Genomic DNA, 18,374 nt, shown 5'->3' with positions numbered 1-18,374 from the left:
ATGTTCACTGCCTTTTCCTATGAATTGTTCTGCTTCTTTATTCTCAAACTTTAAATTGTCACCATTTTCTGAATCTAATTTATTCCTATTTGCTTTCTATATTACTCTTCAAATTCTGTCAGTCTACCTCAGGGAAGTCTCTACCTTTATTCATTATCAACATTTCTTTGATTTAGGCTTTTATCATATCTTACGTAAACTCGAGCACAATTTATCTCTCCATCATCAGTCCACTCCCCATACTAATATAGAATTATCTTCCTAAAAAACAAAGGTTATCTCCTACTTTAAAATCTGTATTAAAACTTCAGCTTGGTACTCAACACAGACCCCTTCAAACGCTGACCCACAACTTTCCTTTCCAGTCACATCTATTCATCTACCAATTCTCTATATTTTTTACTTTTGAACTTCTCACAATTCCCTAAATGTTCTCCTGGTCTTCACACTGTTCCCTTTGTCTAGAAGACCCCTAATGCCTTTCCTTAACTTGGGAGACTTTTATTAATCCAAATCTAATTCAAATGACATCTTGTCAGGAACTGTTTACCTGTTTACATATCTGCCTCCTCACTATGACGTAAACTAGTGTGGAGTGTGAAGAATGGTCTATGTTCATTTCTGTATCGTCTTCAGTGGCTAGTGATGAAGAAAAAATGAAGGCAATCAGTAAGGAAAGATCTGGATCCAGTTACATTAAGAAATCAGAGCCCATTATAAAAAGTCACAGGTTAATTTTGCTTCAAGGTAAATGCCAGAGATGCCTAGAGTTTGCTGCAAATCACAACATAAAAGTTTCAACCAGTGAAATAAACTATTAATCACAATATTTAAAACCAAATCCTTCTTATTTTCTCTCTCTCTCTCTTTTTTTTGCTTTGCTTTGCTTATTAAGACTTTACTGGAAAATCATGAGCAACGGAAAACCAAGGAATTAACTAATCTTTATAGGCTTAAGGACCAAAAACTGACCCATTGCAACATACACCAAATATATATATTTTATAATATATAATATATATATAATATTTAAAATATATAATTTGGATGATAAGGCAAGTTTTAGAATGGCTATTGGGATTTCTACTGGTTTTTTAACCTAGGTCCAAAATTAGAATCTCTGATTTTGGAAACTGAGATTAACAACAAATTCTAACGCTGAGAGGCAGGTACAAGTTTATGGTATTATACCCCAAGTGGACCATCAGATTACATACCTATGAAGAGAAAATGTCTATTCTAGGTTAGAGGTGGCCCGGTACTCAAGATTATTAGGCATAGCCTAGAAAAACTGCCATATTATTGATGGCACCATTAACTACCATGGTTCAGAATGGGCTGGAACCTTTGCACCTAATAATACCTCAATAAAGAATACCTTCTGGTTATCTGAGGGTTTGGTAATTGCACAAAGATAACTTTAGGTAAATGAACGGCTAGGACATTTTATTCCGTAGGATACTGGCTCTCTCCTATAAATTTATCGATTTGCTTACTGACTTGGTGAATTTAAATTACTTTGTTTTAGATGAGAAAATGAAAACAGTCAGTTAAATTTGTTAAGGAAAAGTCTGCATATAAAGCACATTTTTTTTCCATTTTATTAAGCACACTGCTCAGAAATTACATAACCACATGGAAAGAGTGAAATCTGATCATTTAAGCATGAGACAAAAAGGACAAGAAAATTTTACTTTCAAGAGAAGTTTCGTTGGAACTTTTGATACAAATTCAATGAGGGAAATAAATTAAAATATTCAGGTAAGTTCTTTTAAATGATTATACCTATAATTAGCTAAATTTATATTAATTGGATTTACTTAAATACGAGGTAAAAATAAACACAAATTTTGTTAATGCTGGAGGTTATTTTACTTAGTACTGAAAATATACTGAAAATCCAAGTGAAAATAATTAAAAAACAGAAAGCACCATAATAAAACAAGATGTGGAAAAAGTTATCGATAACAGTGACTGCAAAATCTTAAATCGTCTTTTTGAAAAAAAATCAGTGACTAGTCAAGCCACCATGAATGAATTCACTAGACATCATCTCCAAAGTTACTATATTATTCTAAAATTCAGAAAAGGATTAAGTTTTAATTAATATATCTTATTAAATGGACTAAAAAGTAATACATAGTTCTGATCTCAAAATCACTCAATAATAAGATCCAAAACCATTACTATGTAATCTCAAAGGCAAGAACATAGTTACAGATGACTTATCAAAAAAAAAAAAGTGCTAGCATACCTCGGCAAAAAATACGTCAAACTAATTATCCAACCCATACAGGTTATCCTAGACATTCAAACTAACAGTAAATGAATGATAAAAAAAAATACATCTCAATAGATGCCAAGAAGGCATTTAATATAACTCAGTATTCAACTTTGATTGATACTCTAAAATATCAAAGTTTTTAAAGTAAGAAAAAAGCATATTTAAATCTAGAGTGAAGTCATATTTTCTGCAATAATACTGGCTATTAACTCTAAATATTTTAATAGTAATAGGAATTACCAGTGGTTGTTGCTAAGAATTTATCAACTGTGGCTCCTGAAATACCACCAGCAGCCCCACCCCCACCCCTCTTTGATTTATAACATTTCTAGGCCGTAAATAGCCCCACCCTGGTTAATTTTAAGCTATCATTGCACTGTCACTAAATGGGAATTGGGAATAGATGCACAAAACTGGCTTCTGCACACTGGCTCCAGCACACCACTGGGTATTAACTTCCGTTGAGCTCTTACTATCTGACAAGTGCGTGCTCTAGACTTTACCTGTCCCCTTTCATTTAATCCTCTCAACAGCCTACAAAGTAGATATTATTTCACCTTACAAATGAGGAAACTGAGGCTCAGAGAGATAAAGTAATTTGCCCAAGGTCACACTACCAATGAGTGATCCAGTCAGGATTTTAAAGTATCTTTAGTCATTTTAATTATCATACTTTACTCACGACCTACTGTCGTCCATTCATCTACTTATTCGTACTGCAATAAATATCAGTAAAATCATAATTCAACCCCTAATGAAAATAATGTCAGTAACTTATATCACTCCTTCCCTTCATGTCTCCTTAGTTCGCCCCAGGAAAGGTAAATCTTAAGGTTGGTATTAATCATTCTCTATAAAGCCAGGTTTAAATCCCAAATATCTAAAGATTCTTGACAACTACATTACACTGCTTTTTAATAATTTTTCAATATAGATAGTATCCTTATTTTAAATATGAGGAAGGTAAAGCTCAGAAAGGTCAAACATAACTCACCAAGAATTACATAGCAAACAGGTGACACAATAAAGAGTTTGAAAATAGGGCTTTATGTCTCCAAAGACTGATCCTCTTTTCTGATTTATTAAACTAAATTAAAACATTCTGCTTCAAAAATAAGGTGATTTTAAGTATCAGATAAATAATTAGTAGTAAACTGGAGCTCAGTACAAAGATGAATGCACTTTCTTATCATCTTTAAAATTAACTGTAAAATATGTAATAAAAACAGAGCACAATCCTAACTACAATAAAATATTTGAAGGTTAATTTTTTTTATTAAAAAAAATTGCAGAATTCCAATGGAAAAATTAAGTAAGTCATGAATAAGTCGAAGGAAGTATGTATACACACACACACACAAACACACACACAGTGCTCTTGGTTGGGAAAATCACATATCGTAAAAAATTGCAATAGTCCTTCTATGAATTAAACAATTAGCAAATAGGAAGTATTCTCAGAATTTGAAAACACATTTAGAAAACATTACTTAGACAAAACTGATTTATAAATATATAATTAAAATTGGAATATTTATTAAGTCTACTTCAAAAAGATTCCAGGGTATATCCTTGTAACATACAGCTTTATTTTTAAAGCTACCATTGATTAAGCTCTTACTATAGATAAGATAAAGCACTTATTACATACTATCTGATTTAATCCTTATAACAACTCCATGATGTCTGTATTACTAGTTCTATTTTGTTGTAAAGAAAATGGAGAATCAGATAGCTTACATACAAATTTTACACAGTGATTTATTTTTACTATTATAATTGGAGAAAAGGCTACTTCATTTTGCAGGAAAAAAACATTTATTGTTTTTAGAAACAGAAAAATTTGTGAGATAAGAGAAATTTCAGGGGACATTTTAAACACACATAGAAACATTCAGAATATTTTAAACATACAGTAAAATCATGTAGAAAGAAACAATCTGTTTGGTTCTGTACCTCATATACAACTAAATCAATCCCAGATAAATGTAATTAAGCAGTTCTAAAAGAAAAACTTTTTTAAATTAAATAAGAATTTATTCGTACTAATTGTTAAAATAAATTTTCTAAATAGTCAAGAAATGAAGTCAGGTTTGAACGGCTCTTTTAAACTGTTTCAAATTTTATTTGAAAACAAGAATATCTGGGATAAGTGTATATGATTTTAAAACTTACGAGGTAGAATAACTGAAAATAAATAAATGAAATATTGCTACATATACTCAGATTCCACTTGATAGTTAAGGAGAAAGTCTACTTGCAAAATAATAAATTGTTACAAATATGAACTATCAATGGGAAAATGTGCCACTTCACTAATAATAAAATATAATAGTAATATTATATACCCATTAAACTAATAATTATGAAAAACTTTTATTAACTCAACACCTAATAAGAACTAGGCATCTTCCTTCACTTACTATTTATAAACATAACCCCACAAGGTAGTTATTATCCCATACTTTACTGACGAGAAAATGGAGATTCAGAAATGTTGTATGAAACTTTCTCAGTCATACAACTAGACAACAGCATGGGTAAAAACTTGAACTCATTTATCCAACACCAAAGATCTTTTCCTTTCCCACACCCTGTGCTATGAGTACAACACAAAACTACAACCAAACAATGCTTGAGTCCAAATTTGGTAAGGTCCTGGGGGAAAACTGCACTCAGAAATTGCTACAGGCATTATTAATGTGTTTTATCTTTCTCATAGAAATCCTTACAATACATAATGAGCTATGAGAGTCACATTCCAAGGTATAACCCTTCCTAATATGCTCCAAAGAAACAAGCCAAACTTGGGGAGAAGTTCCCCTAAAAGGAGAAACTGTAATGGAAAAAAACTGTATACAACTGAAATGTCCAATAGAGCCTACTTCAATATTTCAATAGAATAGATTACCAGAGTATCCAACATCCTTGTGATTTTTATTAATGGTCAGTAGATGGGAATGTATATGAAACAATCTTAAATGAAAAAAGGAAGACAACTTATACTGCTTATAACCATTTCAAAAATATACATATACAATGAGAAAAGGTATAAATTTAAAGTGATATAGTCTGCTTTTTAGAAGGCCACTTGACCTCATAACAAATTTTTTTAAAGCTTGAGCATATATGTGACTATGTCGTATGACATTTTAAAATTTATGCTAATATACTGCATTAATGACCTCATAATTGTTGATACATTTGTTCTCTAGGGTTATGGGCTGAACTGTGCCCCCTAAAGTTCATATATTAAAGCCCTATGCCCCAATGTGACTGTGGGCCTTTAAGGAGGTAATTAAGGATAAATGAGGTCATAAGGGTAGGGCGCTAATCCATAGGACTGGTGTCTTTAGAAGAAGAGAAAGAAACACTGCATCACCTGCACACAGAGGAAAGTCTAAGTGAGAATACAAGAGGACAGCCCATCTACAAGCTGAGGCAGCCTCAGGAGAAAGCAACTGCACCGCACCATGGTCTCAGACTGCCAGCCTCCAAATCTGTGAGACAATAAGTTTGTTTTTTCAAGCCACCTAGTCTGTGGTATTTTGTTATGGAAGCCCTAGCAGACTAATACACCCAGAATACATTCATTTAAAAATAAAAGAATTATACTGTTATGTTGAATAATTTCAAATACAATAGAATTATCTATAAATAGCCTAAATTATTAAAGTCTGCCTAAATTATTAAAGTCTGCTGCCTAAATTTTTTAAAACGTATTAATTTTAAAGTTGCTTAACAAGAGAAAACATAAATATCGTAAGTGACAAAACACTGAATCAACAACTGCAGGACAGCTTAGATGCAACAATGAGTGACAAAATGCTAGCTGGGTAGGGGTTATACATACAGAAATGCAGTGATTCGTAGGAGAAATGGCAGGAAGGGAAAATATTTCTCAGTATTTTATAGAGAGGTCTCTTTTGTTAATTTATTATGATGTAAAGCAAACACAAAGCCCAATTATAGAGAAGATCTGAGGGATTATGAAAGTTCTATTAATAACAAGACCTTACCACTATTTTTTTATATGTACATCTTGTGAACTGAGTACTCTGGGTTTTTTTCTAATTTAGTTACTGATTCCCTAGAGTAAGTGAGGAAGCTGCTAGTTACCTAATAAAATAATGTGCTATGTTCCCAGCACCAAGGGCGGTGTCTGTCGAGTTACTGTATAAGGTCCTTCACAATAAGATTTTTTAATAATAAGTCCATTAAATTTGAATGGGGATGTTAAAAGAAAATTATCTAGAAGAAAAAATAAAGCCTCCTAATTCCCAAGTTAGGGGATCTTTTAAAACGTAACTAACATGGAGAGAGGATATTCTTATTACTATGACATTATAAAGACAACGTATTAACTGTAACAAGAAAAGAGAAGTACATAAAGTATATTTTATTTCTTTCCCTACTTTCTTTTTAAGCTTTCGTTCCCATCTCTACCTACTGACAGAGAAAGAAAAATAATTTAGGAATAAAATGGCCTCCCAGTAATTTCTCCAAGTGTTATACACATTGGACATATGTAGTTTACATCCTATGTACACTTATATTTCATAGTTTCTTCTAAGTTTCACATAGCTAGTAAATGACAGTTATGCCGACTCTATGATATTTTATTGATTTGATATGTCATACTCTGTTCAGTAAATCCTCTTTGATTGGGAGTTTCAATTATTTCCACTATTGCAAGCATGTTGACTCCATGCTTAGACATGGACCCAAAGCAGCTGGAATTACTTTTAGCTCTAAGAAGCACAAGTTTTATTTTTCATGTTGTCATTTGACCTACATGTTGTATCAGGTGAAGAAATATGTATCATACAAGAGGAGGATTAAACATAGTATAGTAGTGAAGCCTCTGAGCTTTTCCTCTTTAATTCGTTAGTGATCCTGAGTATGGTATATTTAATCGCTTTAAGCATGAGATTAATTGTAGTCAACTGTGATATAAAGAATTATTACTTGTTTATGCTCAGAACATGCACATGCTCAGAACAAGTTCAGACTCACAGAATTTAAGATTAGAACATTACAATTTATTTGCATTTGGTAATTATAACAAATTCAACAGCCAGGCATTCTCTTTCTCTTTCCTATTTTTTTAAAACTATATCCACCTAAGTTCACTTTCTTAATAGAACAATATCAAATATATAATGAACAATCACTAAGTGCCAAATGCTATTTTAAATGCTTTAAACGTATACTACATTATTTAATGCTTCTCACATATTCCAGTTTATACTGAACAAGAAAAGTAACAAACACCAGTGGGTTTCAAAATTTTAAATATGTTGATTTTCTTAACTATATCAATATTTTAATAATTCCACACCTTGCCACAACACTATAATAGCAACTCTGATAAGAACACATTCTATTCACACAGCATTTGTGAATAAATGCTACATAAACTATAATTTACAAAGCATTTTCAGATTTCATTTATCATCTTGTAAGAAAGAAATTACTATTCCACAAACGCATAAAGAGAAATTCAGAGATTAAATTTCACAAATGAGAACTGGCCCAGATGGAAGCAGAATTCAGGTCTCCTAAGCCAACTGTATTCTTTCCCCTGTGGGGAATGAGAAATAAAGAAAGGTTCACAACTACAGAAAGTGAGAAAAGCACTTATATTGACTCTAGGCTGGATAGAAGCCCCAGCCCAAAGAGAACAGGAAATCTCTTCACAAGAACTAGCTCCAATCTTTGTATTAAACAGCGCATTTCTGTCTTAAGAGCTTGACTCTCCACTAGTGAAGCACTTAGGAGACATCATAGTAACTATTTAATAAAAACTTCTGGTCTGACTGGTAGGAACACTGTTCTTTACCTCCTGGACCTGAAATCCCTTACAATAACACCTTGAACTCTGTATACGCTTCCACTTGCAGAATTATTACATGATTAGAATGTATAAGACATTATGAAGTAATAAATACAGAATATTTTATATCATCTTAAGTAGACCATAAATGTGTAAAAAGAAGGGACATATCCTCAGAATACCTCACATGTAAGCGGGCTGCCAATATGTTGGCATATTTGCTAAAAACTGAAAGTTAGTTATAGAAGTCCAAAAATGTTTGTAAATACAAATATCAAAAGGAAAAAACTCCTACAGCCTTCTTTATCAAATATATATGTTAACCACTAAGAGGCGTTGATTCTAAGAATTTCTTTTAAACTCTTAATTTCCTCTGATGCTCCTTTACTTTGATCATCCTATGATCACCTGGCAAGGAAACAGACATACTAGTATCCAAGGAAATGCAACAACCTAGCCTTTCAAAAATTTTAAGAGAATGTTAACAGAGGCACATCAAGAAGTACTTCACTCTTGGCAATTATCTATAAGCCAAGAAGAAAATCTATCTACTTAATAGTTTAATTAAAACTCATCAATCATAGGAAAATCTGAGGGAGGATAAGGTTTAGAAGTACTGAATTTTTGGCATAAATACAGTTGGAAAATTACTCAATTTTTCACTGATATTATTTTTAAAGGAATTTAATTATGCTCCAATAAGAAAATTTATTCAACAATTTCGACACTTTTAGGAAGAGTTTACACTTCTGCAGATGCGGTCAATCTCACAATAAAGATAAGAGCTTATCCAAAAATGTCCTCTACTCGATAAAGATATTATCAGTGTTAAGTTTCAGTATTAAGGTTTTCAATAACAAAAAGCAAACAAATGTACGTACTAACTCATAATTGAAACAGTTCATCAGATAAGGTCAATCATTCCCAAGGCAATCAGATAAAAATGTAAGAGTTCTTTTTGTGGCTCAAAATGCTACCATCAATATAAAACACTTAAAAATTTAAACAAGTCCTAAATGAGCTTTTTTAATATTGATGATTCTGTTGTTTGAAATGAATCAAACACAAATTTCTATTTTGTCATCTGAACAAATATTCAAGATTTGCATCTTCGGCTTCCATATTCAAATTGTCTGTTTTTATGACACAAGCGAATCAAAATACCAACTTATTAAAAGCTATCAATACAATTCAGCTCTAAATAGTTCTCTCTAATAATATTTATCAATTTTTATGAAGAGATAATAGTAGAAATTCTTTTAATTCTCAACTTTGTCAGGAGAAAATTATTTGACTACTTCTCCCTCTAAATTGCATTTAATGTGCAAAAGTAGATCAATGGGTGTTGAAAAGGATAAAAAACAAAATACTTTAACAGCCTCCAAAACAGAGTTCAAGAGTATAACATAATAAAAATATTCCGTCCAAATCAATTTTTTACTATTAATTACTATCATTAAGTTTCTAAAGTAGTGTTCTTACTTTTTAAAAATTATACTAATTCAGTAAATTTATTTTATAATGAGCAAATAGAATGGCTTAGTTTATTATAAAGCACAGATAATTAAAAGTCCCATAGTAATTAAATCTGAGCCATCCCTCTTTCCCCTTATTCGTCATAATATACCTTCTCTTACTGGCTCATTGGTTGATTCTCCTTTTAGACTCAGCATCCTAGAGAAGCCACTGGAAAGAGTAGAGAAAATGCCACGGATGAAATATCCCTGCTGCTCAGACTCCACTGACTCGGCTGAAGTTGGCCATCGTCTAACAAATCTGATACTGCAGCGCGGTTCTGGCTCTGAAATAGATCTGCTGAATGGAACCCGAAGTGACCGGGTGTTGACCAGGTTCTGCTTCTCTGTTGATGTCCCAAGGACCTTGTCAGCAGAGGAAGAAGCATTATTCCCATCCATCTTTGGCAGGACCTCTTTCTGTGGTTCATCCAAGTCTCCTTTATCACTTTGCAATTGCTCCCTTTTGCCCCCTTTCCACCTAAAACTGGGATGTGTTTGCCACCGATAAGCACCCAGTGGCTTTCCTAGATTGGAAACAGCCTGTTCATTTTTCTTCCTCTTGCTTTTTACTGGACCACGCCATGGATAACTCTTTAAGCTTGTTCCTGTCTCTGAATGTGCATAAGCAGGTTCTGACAAAGATCTTCGATAGCTTGGAGGATAAGGTGATGTTTGTCTCTTGAAGATGCTCATCTTCCACGACTCCATTTTTTAACAGCTTCACGAAACTTTAAATTTCCTCTGCTCTGCAGTCTTCGCAGTTGAACCACACTTGTCCGTGCAGTCCAAAACATTCAACTGCTTAAGCAGCTTTCTTTGTGTGGCTTTGAACCACAGCAGATGTTGCTGCTTAAGAGCTGGTGTCATGTTATTACCCCATTTTCCCAGATCTCCGAAATTTCAGCAAGCACCCAAAAACCTCCTGTCTGAAGCAAATTATCTTCAGAGTGCAGCAAAAGAAGATCATCTTCCTTCCTGCAATAGGTTACATTTCTCTATTAAGTTTTCAGGAAATGGTTTTTTTAAAAAATGAGAAGTGAAATAAAAGCAGCAAAAAACCCACAGACACCTTTATGGACCAATAGCAGTTAAACATTCACCATGTGAATGGTAGTGGGTTAAAAACAGATTGTGAAAGTATTCAAGCTGACACTTTGCACTTTCCGGAAGAAGGAAAAAAAGAACCTTGTCTAAAAGCCTGCTCTTTAAGTGACAGTTCTTCAGAATAGTTTTAAAGTCTGCATTTCAAGAAAATCATTGCTATTTATGCCACAATGTCTCTCAAAGTTAATACTGGTTTTCAACCAATAGGTAAAGTCATATACCATTTTGTTCCAGTAGGCACTGCAAAGAGGAGGAAAAAGGGACAAAGGAATGCCAAAATGGAAAGCCATTTTTAATGTAAATATACTAGGGAGAATTTTAAAAGCATAAGTAAATAGAGAAGAGAACAGGGACAGAGGATATTTGCTATGAACTGTAGCAAAGGAAAAGGAAAGCCTTGAGGCAACATCTTGTGGGAACTGCAACACAGGAACGTACATATTTAAATAATTTCTAGAAGGGAAAAGTTTGCTTTGTAAATCTAACTGGGAAAAGTTGTCTGGAAAAATATTCCCTATCTATTTAACCAAAGAAATTCCTTTATTCCTCTTTGTGCTATTTCCAATTAAAAAAAAAAAGCTGACTATTTAAAATTTTGTGAAAGCAAGTAACGTATATTGAATCAAGATTATGAATGCCACGTTTCTGGCTGGTTAGTTTTTTTTTTCCAACTGTCTGCTCATAAACTCCTGAAAATAGGGGTTTCGAATGGAAAGCCTGACAGATTTTAGAACACCAAAAAAAGAGATATAAAATGGCAATCAAATCACTTTGCAAGTTGTATTAAAAAAAAATGATTTCATGTGGAAAATTTAAAAACCATCCATTTATTTATAGAATATGTACAATGAAAACAGTTCTCATACTAAGTGTATTTCTTTTTACTGCCAAACAGTAAAGTTAATAACATACCTATTCTTTGAAACATATTAAAATGTTCTAGTTATTTCCATTATCATAGAGCAAAAATCTCATTTTCATTTGTTTATACAGTCTCTAAATTTATACAATGCTATATTAAAGAAATGTTGAAGTAATTCGCTTTCCCAAAAGTATACTGTATCAAATTAGTGTATTACAATCATAAAATTTTCCCTTGTTTTAAAAAACTTAGAAATGTGAATATATGCATAAAGAGCAAAATGATAAACATTTTAAGTTCTAATCTCTATTAGTGGCACATCACACAATCCACAAAAACTAATGTGTGATGGACAATAAACCTAAATGTAAACTATGAAGCTTATAAAAGAAATCATAAGGGAATACTTTTATGAATTGAGGGTAGGAAAAGATTTCTTACAATACAAAAGTTAATAACCAGGACAGTAAAACATTAACATGAATTCATAAAAATCAAAACCCTCTGTTCAATAGAAGACATACGAAGAAAATCAATAAGCAAGCTACAAAATAGAAAATATTCACAAACATCTCACAATTCGTACCACAATATATAAAGAACTCTTACAACTTACTAATAAAATGAAAACCCAATTTTAAAAACAGGCAGAGAGTTGAACAAACCCTTTACAAAGAAAGCTATATGAATGGTCAATAAGCATACAGACAAGGTACTCACTCTCATTAGTATTCAGAGAAATGCAAATTAAAGCCATTAATAAGATATCACTCACATTCACTAAAACAGTGAATATTTAAAGGGCTAATAATGGCAGGTGTTGGTGAGGATGTGGAGCAACCAGAAATCTCATAATTGGTAATGGAAGCATGAATGGTACAATTACTGTGAAACAAATTTGACAATTTTTTTTTCTACAAAGATAAACATACATCTACACAAAGCACATCAGTTCCACTCACAAGCATTTATTCAAGAGAAATGAAAATATACAAACTTGTTCTTGAGTGTTCACAGCAGCTTTATTTATAATACTCATAAACTGAAAATAACTCAAATGTCCATCACAGTAGAATGGATAAACAAATTGTGATATTTTCATACAATGTTATACAACTCAGCCATAAAAAGAATAAACTACTAATACACAAAACAATGTGAATGAATACCACATATATTATGTCAACAAAAGGAACTAGACACAAAAGAGCACATACTCTATGATTCCATTTCTACAGAGTTCTAAAACAGGCTAAACTAATTTATAATGGGGAAAAAAAATCAGAAAAGCAGTCGTCAGTGGTGGAGGGCACTATTAACAAGAAAGAGGCACCAGGAAGCTTCCTGGGGTAATGGGAACTTTCTAAGCCCTGACATAGATATGAGTATGGGTGTATTTGCTAAAACTCATCCAACTGTTCCCTTTAGATTAATGCATTTTTCCATAATTAAATTTTACCTTAAAAAACTGTAAGCAATACTGAACTCTTAACTAGTAGGTTTCCTTAATGAGTGTTATGGGTTAGCAATTCTGAAACCACTTTCTGTGTATTTTAGACTTGAGGAAAGGAGTAAATACATTGAACAAAAAGAGGAAAGGAAGGGAAGGAAGGGAAAGAAGGCAGGAAAGGAAGGAGGGGAAGGAAGGGAAGGATAGGAAGGAAGGAAGGAAAACAGGCATTCAGGCAGGCAGTCATATATACATACATACATACACGCCAATATTGGAACAAACTAACATTGTGCACCTCCTGATATGATGAACTGTGAAGGAACAGCTTATGAGTCATTTCTGGAAAAAAAAATATATATATAACCTAAATCTAATCATAAGCAGCATCAGATAACCTTGAATTAAAAAGATCTACAAAATAACTGTATTCTTTGCTTCAAAAATGTCAAGATCAAGAAAATCAGAGAAAGTCTATAAAACTGTTGTGACTCAAAGGAGACTAAGGAGAAACAACAGTTACGCATAATTGTGGATTTGATCCTAAAGCGAGGAAAAAAGCTACAAAGAACATTATTGGGACAACTGACAAAATCTGAATAAGAATTATGGATTAGATAATAGAATCATATCAATGTTAAATTTCCTGATTTTGAGTATGAAAGAGAATGTTCATATTCTGAGGAAACTCACGCTAAAGTATTTTAGTGATTTAGAGGCATGTTTCCAACTTACTCTCAAATGACTCAAGGGAAAAACTATGCATGTAAAGGTAGATAAAATATGATAAAGCAAATGGGGCAAAATATACACAATTATTGAACCCAGGTAAAGGGCATATGGGAGTTGCACTCTTGAAAATTTTCTATAGGTTTCAAATTACATCAAAATAGGATATTACACAAGTACATTTTTTTTTAATTTCACAACTACTTCCTTTTGGGTCTGTAACACAGATATTTTTATTGTTATTCTGTAATGATCCCTATTTCCAAGTATCTTTTGAGTAATACATATAACAAAATATCTAGTTTTACAGGTTTTGTAAGAGGGAAGTTAATCAAGATCACCCTATTAAAATACCTTAATGAAAAATTTAGACCGTAATTTTGAGAAAAGTTGTACCATAGGAGTAGAACATGAACCACAATGAGAAACTGAGACTCAATGTTAAATGAGAAAATACTTTTACACACTAAATAAGAAAAGTAAAAATAACTATTGCAGTTTCTAAACTCATCAACTCAATTCTTTTGAGGAACTACTACAATTCTTACCATAAACTTCCCTATTTAAGGAATATGGAAGCGGAAAATATTAAATAACACAGAAAAATATTCAAGCGAAATCAAAAAGCAAAAGAATTACATACTAAGGAAGTGACAGCCTCCAAGAAGGAATAATCAAAGAAATGAAGAAGATTCATCTCTCTCACAGCTAGCTAAAGTTGGATTTGACAAATGCTTCAAATTATCTTCCATCATTATGAAAATCTAATATCATTTATGCTAGTTATTTCTCCAAGCTTTATCTTTCATCTAAATTTAAGAATAAATTGACACTCTTCATTTTCTGAATTTTTTCAATTATATAACGAATTTATGATTTTTAAGAAAATATTCACAGGATTTATAATTTCTTAAAATTAGAAACAATGACACTAGTACCACTGAACTTCCACATTCATTATGAATTCTAATATAAAAATTGGCTGTTGACTAAACTGTCACAACAGGAACATTTCTTCCACCTCAAGTATCAACTGATTAATTTATTTGTAATTTTCTTAATAATAATTTGTCATACTAGTACTTAAAGCACAGCTTTAAGAACCACTCTGGTTGCTAAGTCAAAAGAAACATCTGAATATAAGTACTTACATATTATTTAAACAGCATTGGAGTTTAAATAACATGCAAGTACTTATATTCACATAGAGCCATATTTCAAATTGCTATTTAGTACCTACCTCATTTTCAAATTGCTATTGAGTATCAGGTACTGTATTAGGACCAGAGGAACCAAAAAAGGACAGACACTGTCCCTCCCTTTTTAGAACTGCTAGTTGACCAGGAAAGGCTGACAAGAGGAAGGGGAGTCTACAAAATGCTAGGTGTGAGGTAAGGAAATTTTTACTATGTCTAAGGCAAATGGAATAGAACAAATTTCTTTTGAGATTCTCTTGATCTTAAGATTCCACTGTTATACTCAATTTTGCTATACTGTGTGAACAAAAAATACTACAAACCTTATCAGTAAACAAAGAATGCTGAAGCCACCAAGTCATCAGCTGCTACCGCCACCCCCACACAGTGAAGACAAGCAGGCAGCCTGGCCTCTGCAGCCCGAGGGGACTCAGAATGTGAAAGGACAGGATACTGGCCCTCGAGAGCTAGGAGCTAGGCAAAGGAATGATTTCAATGAGCCCAAAAGTTTGCTCCCTCCCATACATAGAAAAATGCTAAATTCTTTAACTTGAGATGTCTGGTTGTCTTCAATTAATGAGTAATCTTTTAATGTTCTGACTACCTGGTCTTTGTTGTGAAACTCCTATGCATCCTGGCTCCTCCCCTACCTCTTCAGAGCAGTCCCTCAGAGCGATCTGAGAGGCTGTCATCCTGGGATCAAAGGGGTTCAAGTCCTCAGAAATGTCCACCAAATTAAACATAAATCTCAACTTTTAGTATATGCATTTATTTCAGTCAACAAATGTAACATGCATTTTAAAAATCATCACACTATACAAAACTGCACAATAAAACTACAAGGCTTATGAGGAAGATGGGGTTGGGAAGTAATGTTCAGAACAATGACACATAAAAAGAGATAAGAAGCTAATAAAAACTACAGACCATTTTAAACATCTTAAATGGTTAATAAACACCTAAATGCTGAAATAAATACAGCACATTATTTTGAAAAAACCCTGAAGTTTGCTTGTGGAAGTGGGCATTATAGGGGCTGCAGCTTTTGTGTTTTTTGAAGTGATGGAGGGAGGGTATCTGAAATCTGAAAGACAGCTGTAACACCTCAGTGGATGGATATGTGGCTCACACATGTATGGGGATCTGAGGTAGCCGGTAGTTTGTCAAGATGTCTGCCAACATCTTGAGTATTTCCTACAGCATCATGGTTTACTGGGGTATAGTCTTCTGTAGTCAGCTAATGTTTCTCAAACAAATGGCACATAAGCAAACACAAAATTCATGTAATGCTCAGATTGTTCCCTACTATCAACTGCATGGTACAAATCTTCATTTTCAAAACAAGCATGATATAAAATAAAATTTTTAAAAATTTAAATCTTAAATATATAATAAAAATAATAAAATAAGATAATCTTTAAAATACCAAAAACCTAAACGACACCAAGCATGATAGCAGAGCTGGCTGTATTTTGTCTCTTCCATATAACTGGTATGGTAAAAACCAGGTAAAAATCAACACAGACCTTACCATAGGAAGGCACAATAAAAAGCAGAGGGGAAACGGCTGTTAACATCAGTGAATTCTGCTCTTTAGTTCAAATTTTTCATTTTTTCTTTTCTTCCTCCTCTCTATATCAGAACAATAAGAACCAGAGGATCAAAGTCGCGATGTGGGCACAGAGGATGGAGCATAAAAAGATAATGCAATAGATCTGCTTCCAGACCAGTGCTTCTCACATTGTAATGTGTGGATGAATCGCCAGGAGACTGAATTAAAATGTAGATTTTGCTTTAGTATACATGCATGAGAGTTTGAGATTCTACATTTCTAACAAGCCCCAAGGTGATACCTGTGCTACAGATTCATGGGCCAAATTGTGAACAGCAAGATGTAGGTAGACTTTTAAATTAAATAAAAGGAATAAAAGAGTTCTCAAGGCCCCCATGAGATTCAGTCAAGTTCAACAAAATAAGAAACTGTATTGGATTTGAGGATAAAGTGAGAACACTTGCCTGAAATATTCTGAGAACATATACATCACATAAGAGACTCAGCTCATGGTAGTTTGCTAACTGAGAATCAAAGACGTAGTAATCCTAGCCAAACCTCTTCCTTGGAGACAAGGCTACTAATAAATAAAGCACAATTGAAAATCCAACAATCTTCTGCATTTTGTGAATTGTAGTATTTTTTTTAATGGAAGGAAGCAAGGGAGGGAGATGCAAATGACCATCATGAGGAGAGTGACCAAATAAGTCACAGTACGTAACTACGTAAAAACAAACATTTATTTATTGTGCTGCAAAGACATACATTTTTTTAAGAGTGATCACCTGCGGGAAGTACAAGTAAGAAATCACCTTAGATCTTTATAGTTTTATTTTTTTAACTGTGAGTATATACCATGTTCATAAAAATAAAAAAACTCAGAAATTTATGTGGTAAGAGCTCTAACAGATAAGGTAAAAAAAAAAGGGTATATTTTAAAAAGTAGATTCTGATCCCACTTTTATTCAAGATTATCATTAATATGTCAGTATGTACATGGTGGAACATGCATGGTGCTAAAATCTGTTGCTATTTCTTTTAAATATTTTCTTTTTTAACAATAATAAAATGTTATTTTTGTTACTACAAGAAATTTGAATTTTTATATTATTAATTTCTATAATATATGAAATTTTACAGGTGTGTATTTTTATTACTTTTTAATGCACAAAGTTTAAAAAATAAATATATTTTTAAATCTACTCACAGCAAAAATAAAAACCTTAACACTAACCCACGGATTCAGAATTAAAGAGAACTGAACAAGTTATCACAGATTAACTTAACCAACTCTTTCACATAATCAAACAAGGCCAGAGAGAACTTGTCCATGATTAGTTAATACCCCAAAAAACAAAAAAAAAACAAAAACAAACAAACAAACCGTGTATCCTTGTGCATCCTAATTCCCAGTTCAGGATTCCATAACCTCTTAAAATTAGCATTTTCCAAATTATGATCCACAGAACACAGATGAGAAATTTAAGCTTACAGAAGCTTATAGAGCGTGTGACATTAAGTCCAGATATTTTAGTGTTACTTAGTTTAAATGTTAAAAGTCTCTTTTAAAGGTTAAAATAGGATATCAGTTTCTCATTAAATTGGCTTTTTAGATTTATTTCAAATAAGGGAAGCAGGCAGAGATGAAAAGGCAAAACTTGAGCTTTCTCAGTTTACAAATATTAGTCTTCCACCACTTCCTATCTTAAGACACACCTTTTCTAAACTGAAATTCTATCCTAGAAATCCCACGTGCCCTTTTGTAATAGAAGACATGACATATGCTACAATTAACAAAGAGTTCTGTTACTGCAACAAGAGAGTGCAAACCTCTTAGATCGACT

General features: G+C 32.7%; 1 protein-coding gene across 8 annotated transcripts in view; it reads right to left on the bottom strand.

Annotated features, from left to right (window-relative positions):
- Window positions 1-18,374, bottom strand: part of RASAL2 (RAS protein activator like 2) — a 303,483-nt gene that overhangs the window by 187,341 nt on the left and 97,768 nt on the right. For 2 of the 8 annotated variants that reach the window (XM_045516593.2, XM_074349839.1), the window contains exon 1: window positions 9,748-10,634. The exons of 4 other annotated variants lie outside the window; for them this stretch is intronic. In XM_045516593.2, the coding sequence (XP_045372549.2) occupies window positions 9,748-10,345 (598 nt within the window). In that variant the 5' untranslated portion in view covers window positions 10,346-10,634. Of the gene's footprint in view, window positions 1-9,747; window positions 10,635-18,374 lie in introns of those variants that run through there. 2 more of the 8 variants (XM_010954902.3, XM_045516594.2) reach the window with 2 other exon arrangements.

The sequence above is a fragment of the Camelus bactrianus genome, chromosome 21, assembly GCF_048773025.1.
Source record: "Camelus bactrianus isolate YW-2024 breed Bactrian camel chromosome 21, ASM4877302v1, whole genome shotgun sequence".
Classification (NCBI taxonomy): Eukaryota; Metazoa; Chordata; class Mammalia; order Artiodactyla; family Camelidae; genus Camelus; species Camelus bactrianus.
This window is presented reverse-complemented; position numbering and strand designations above follow the sequence as displayed.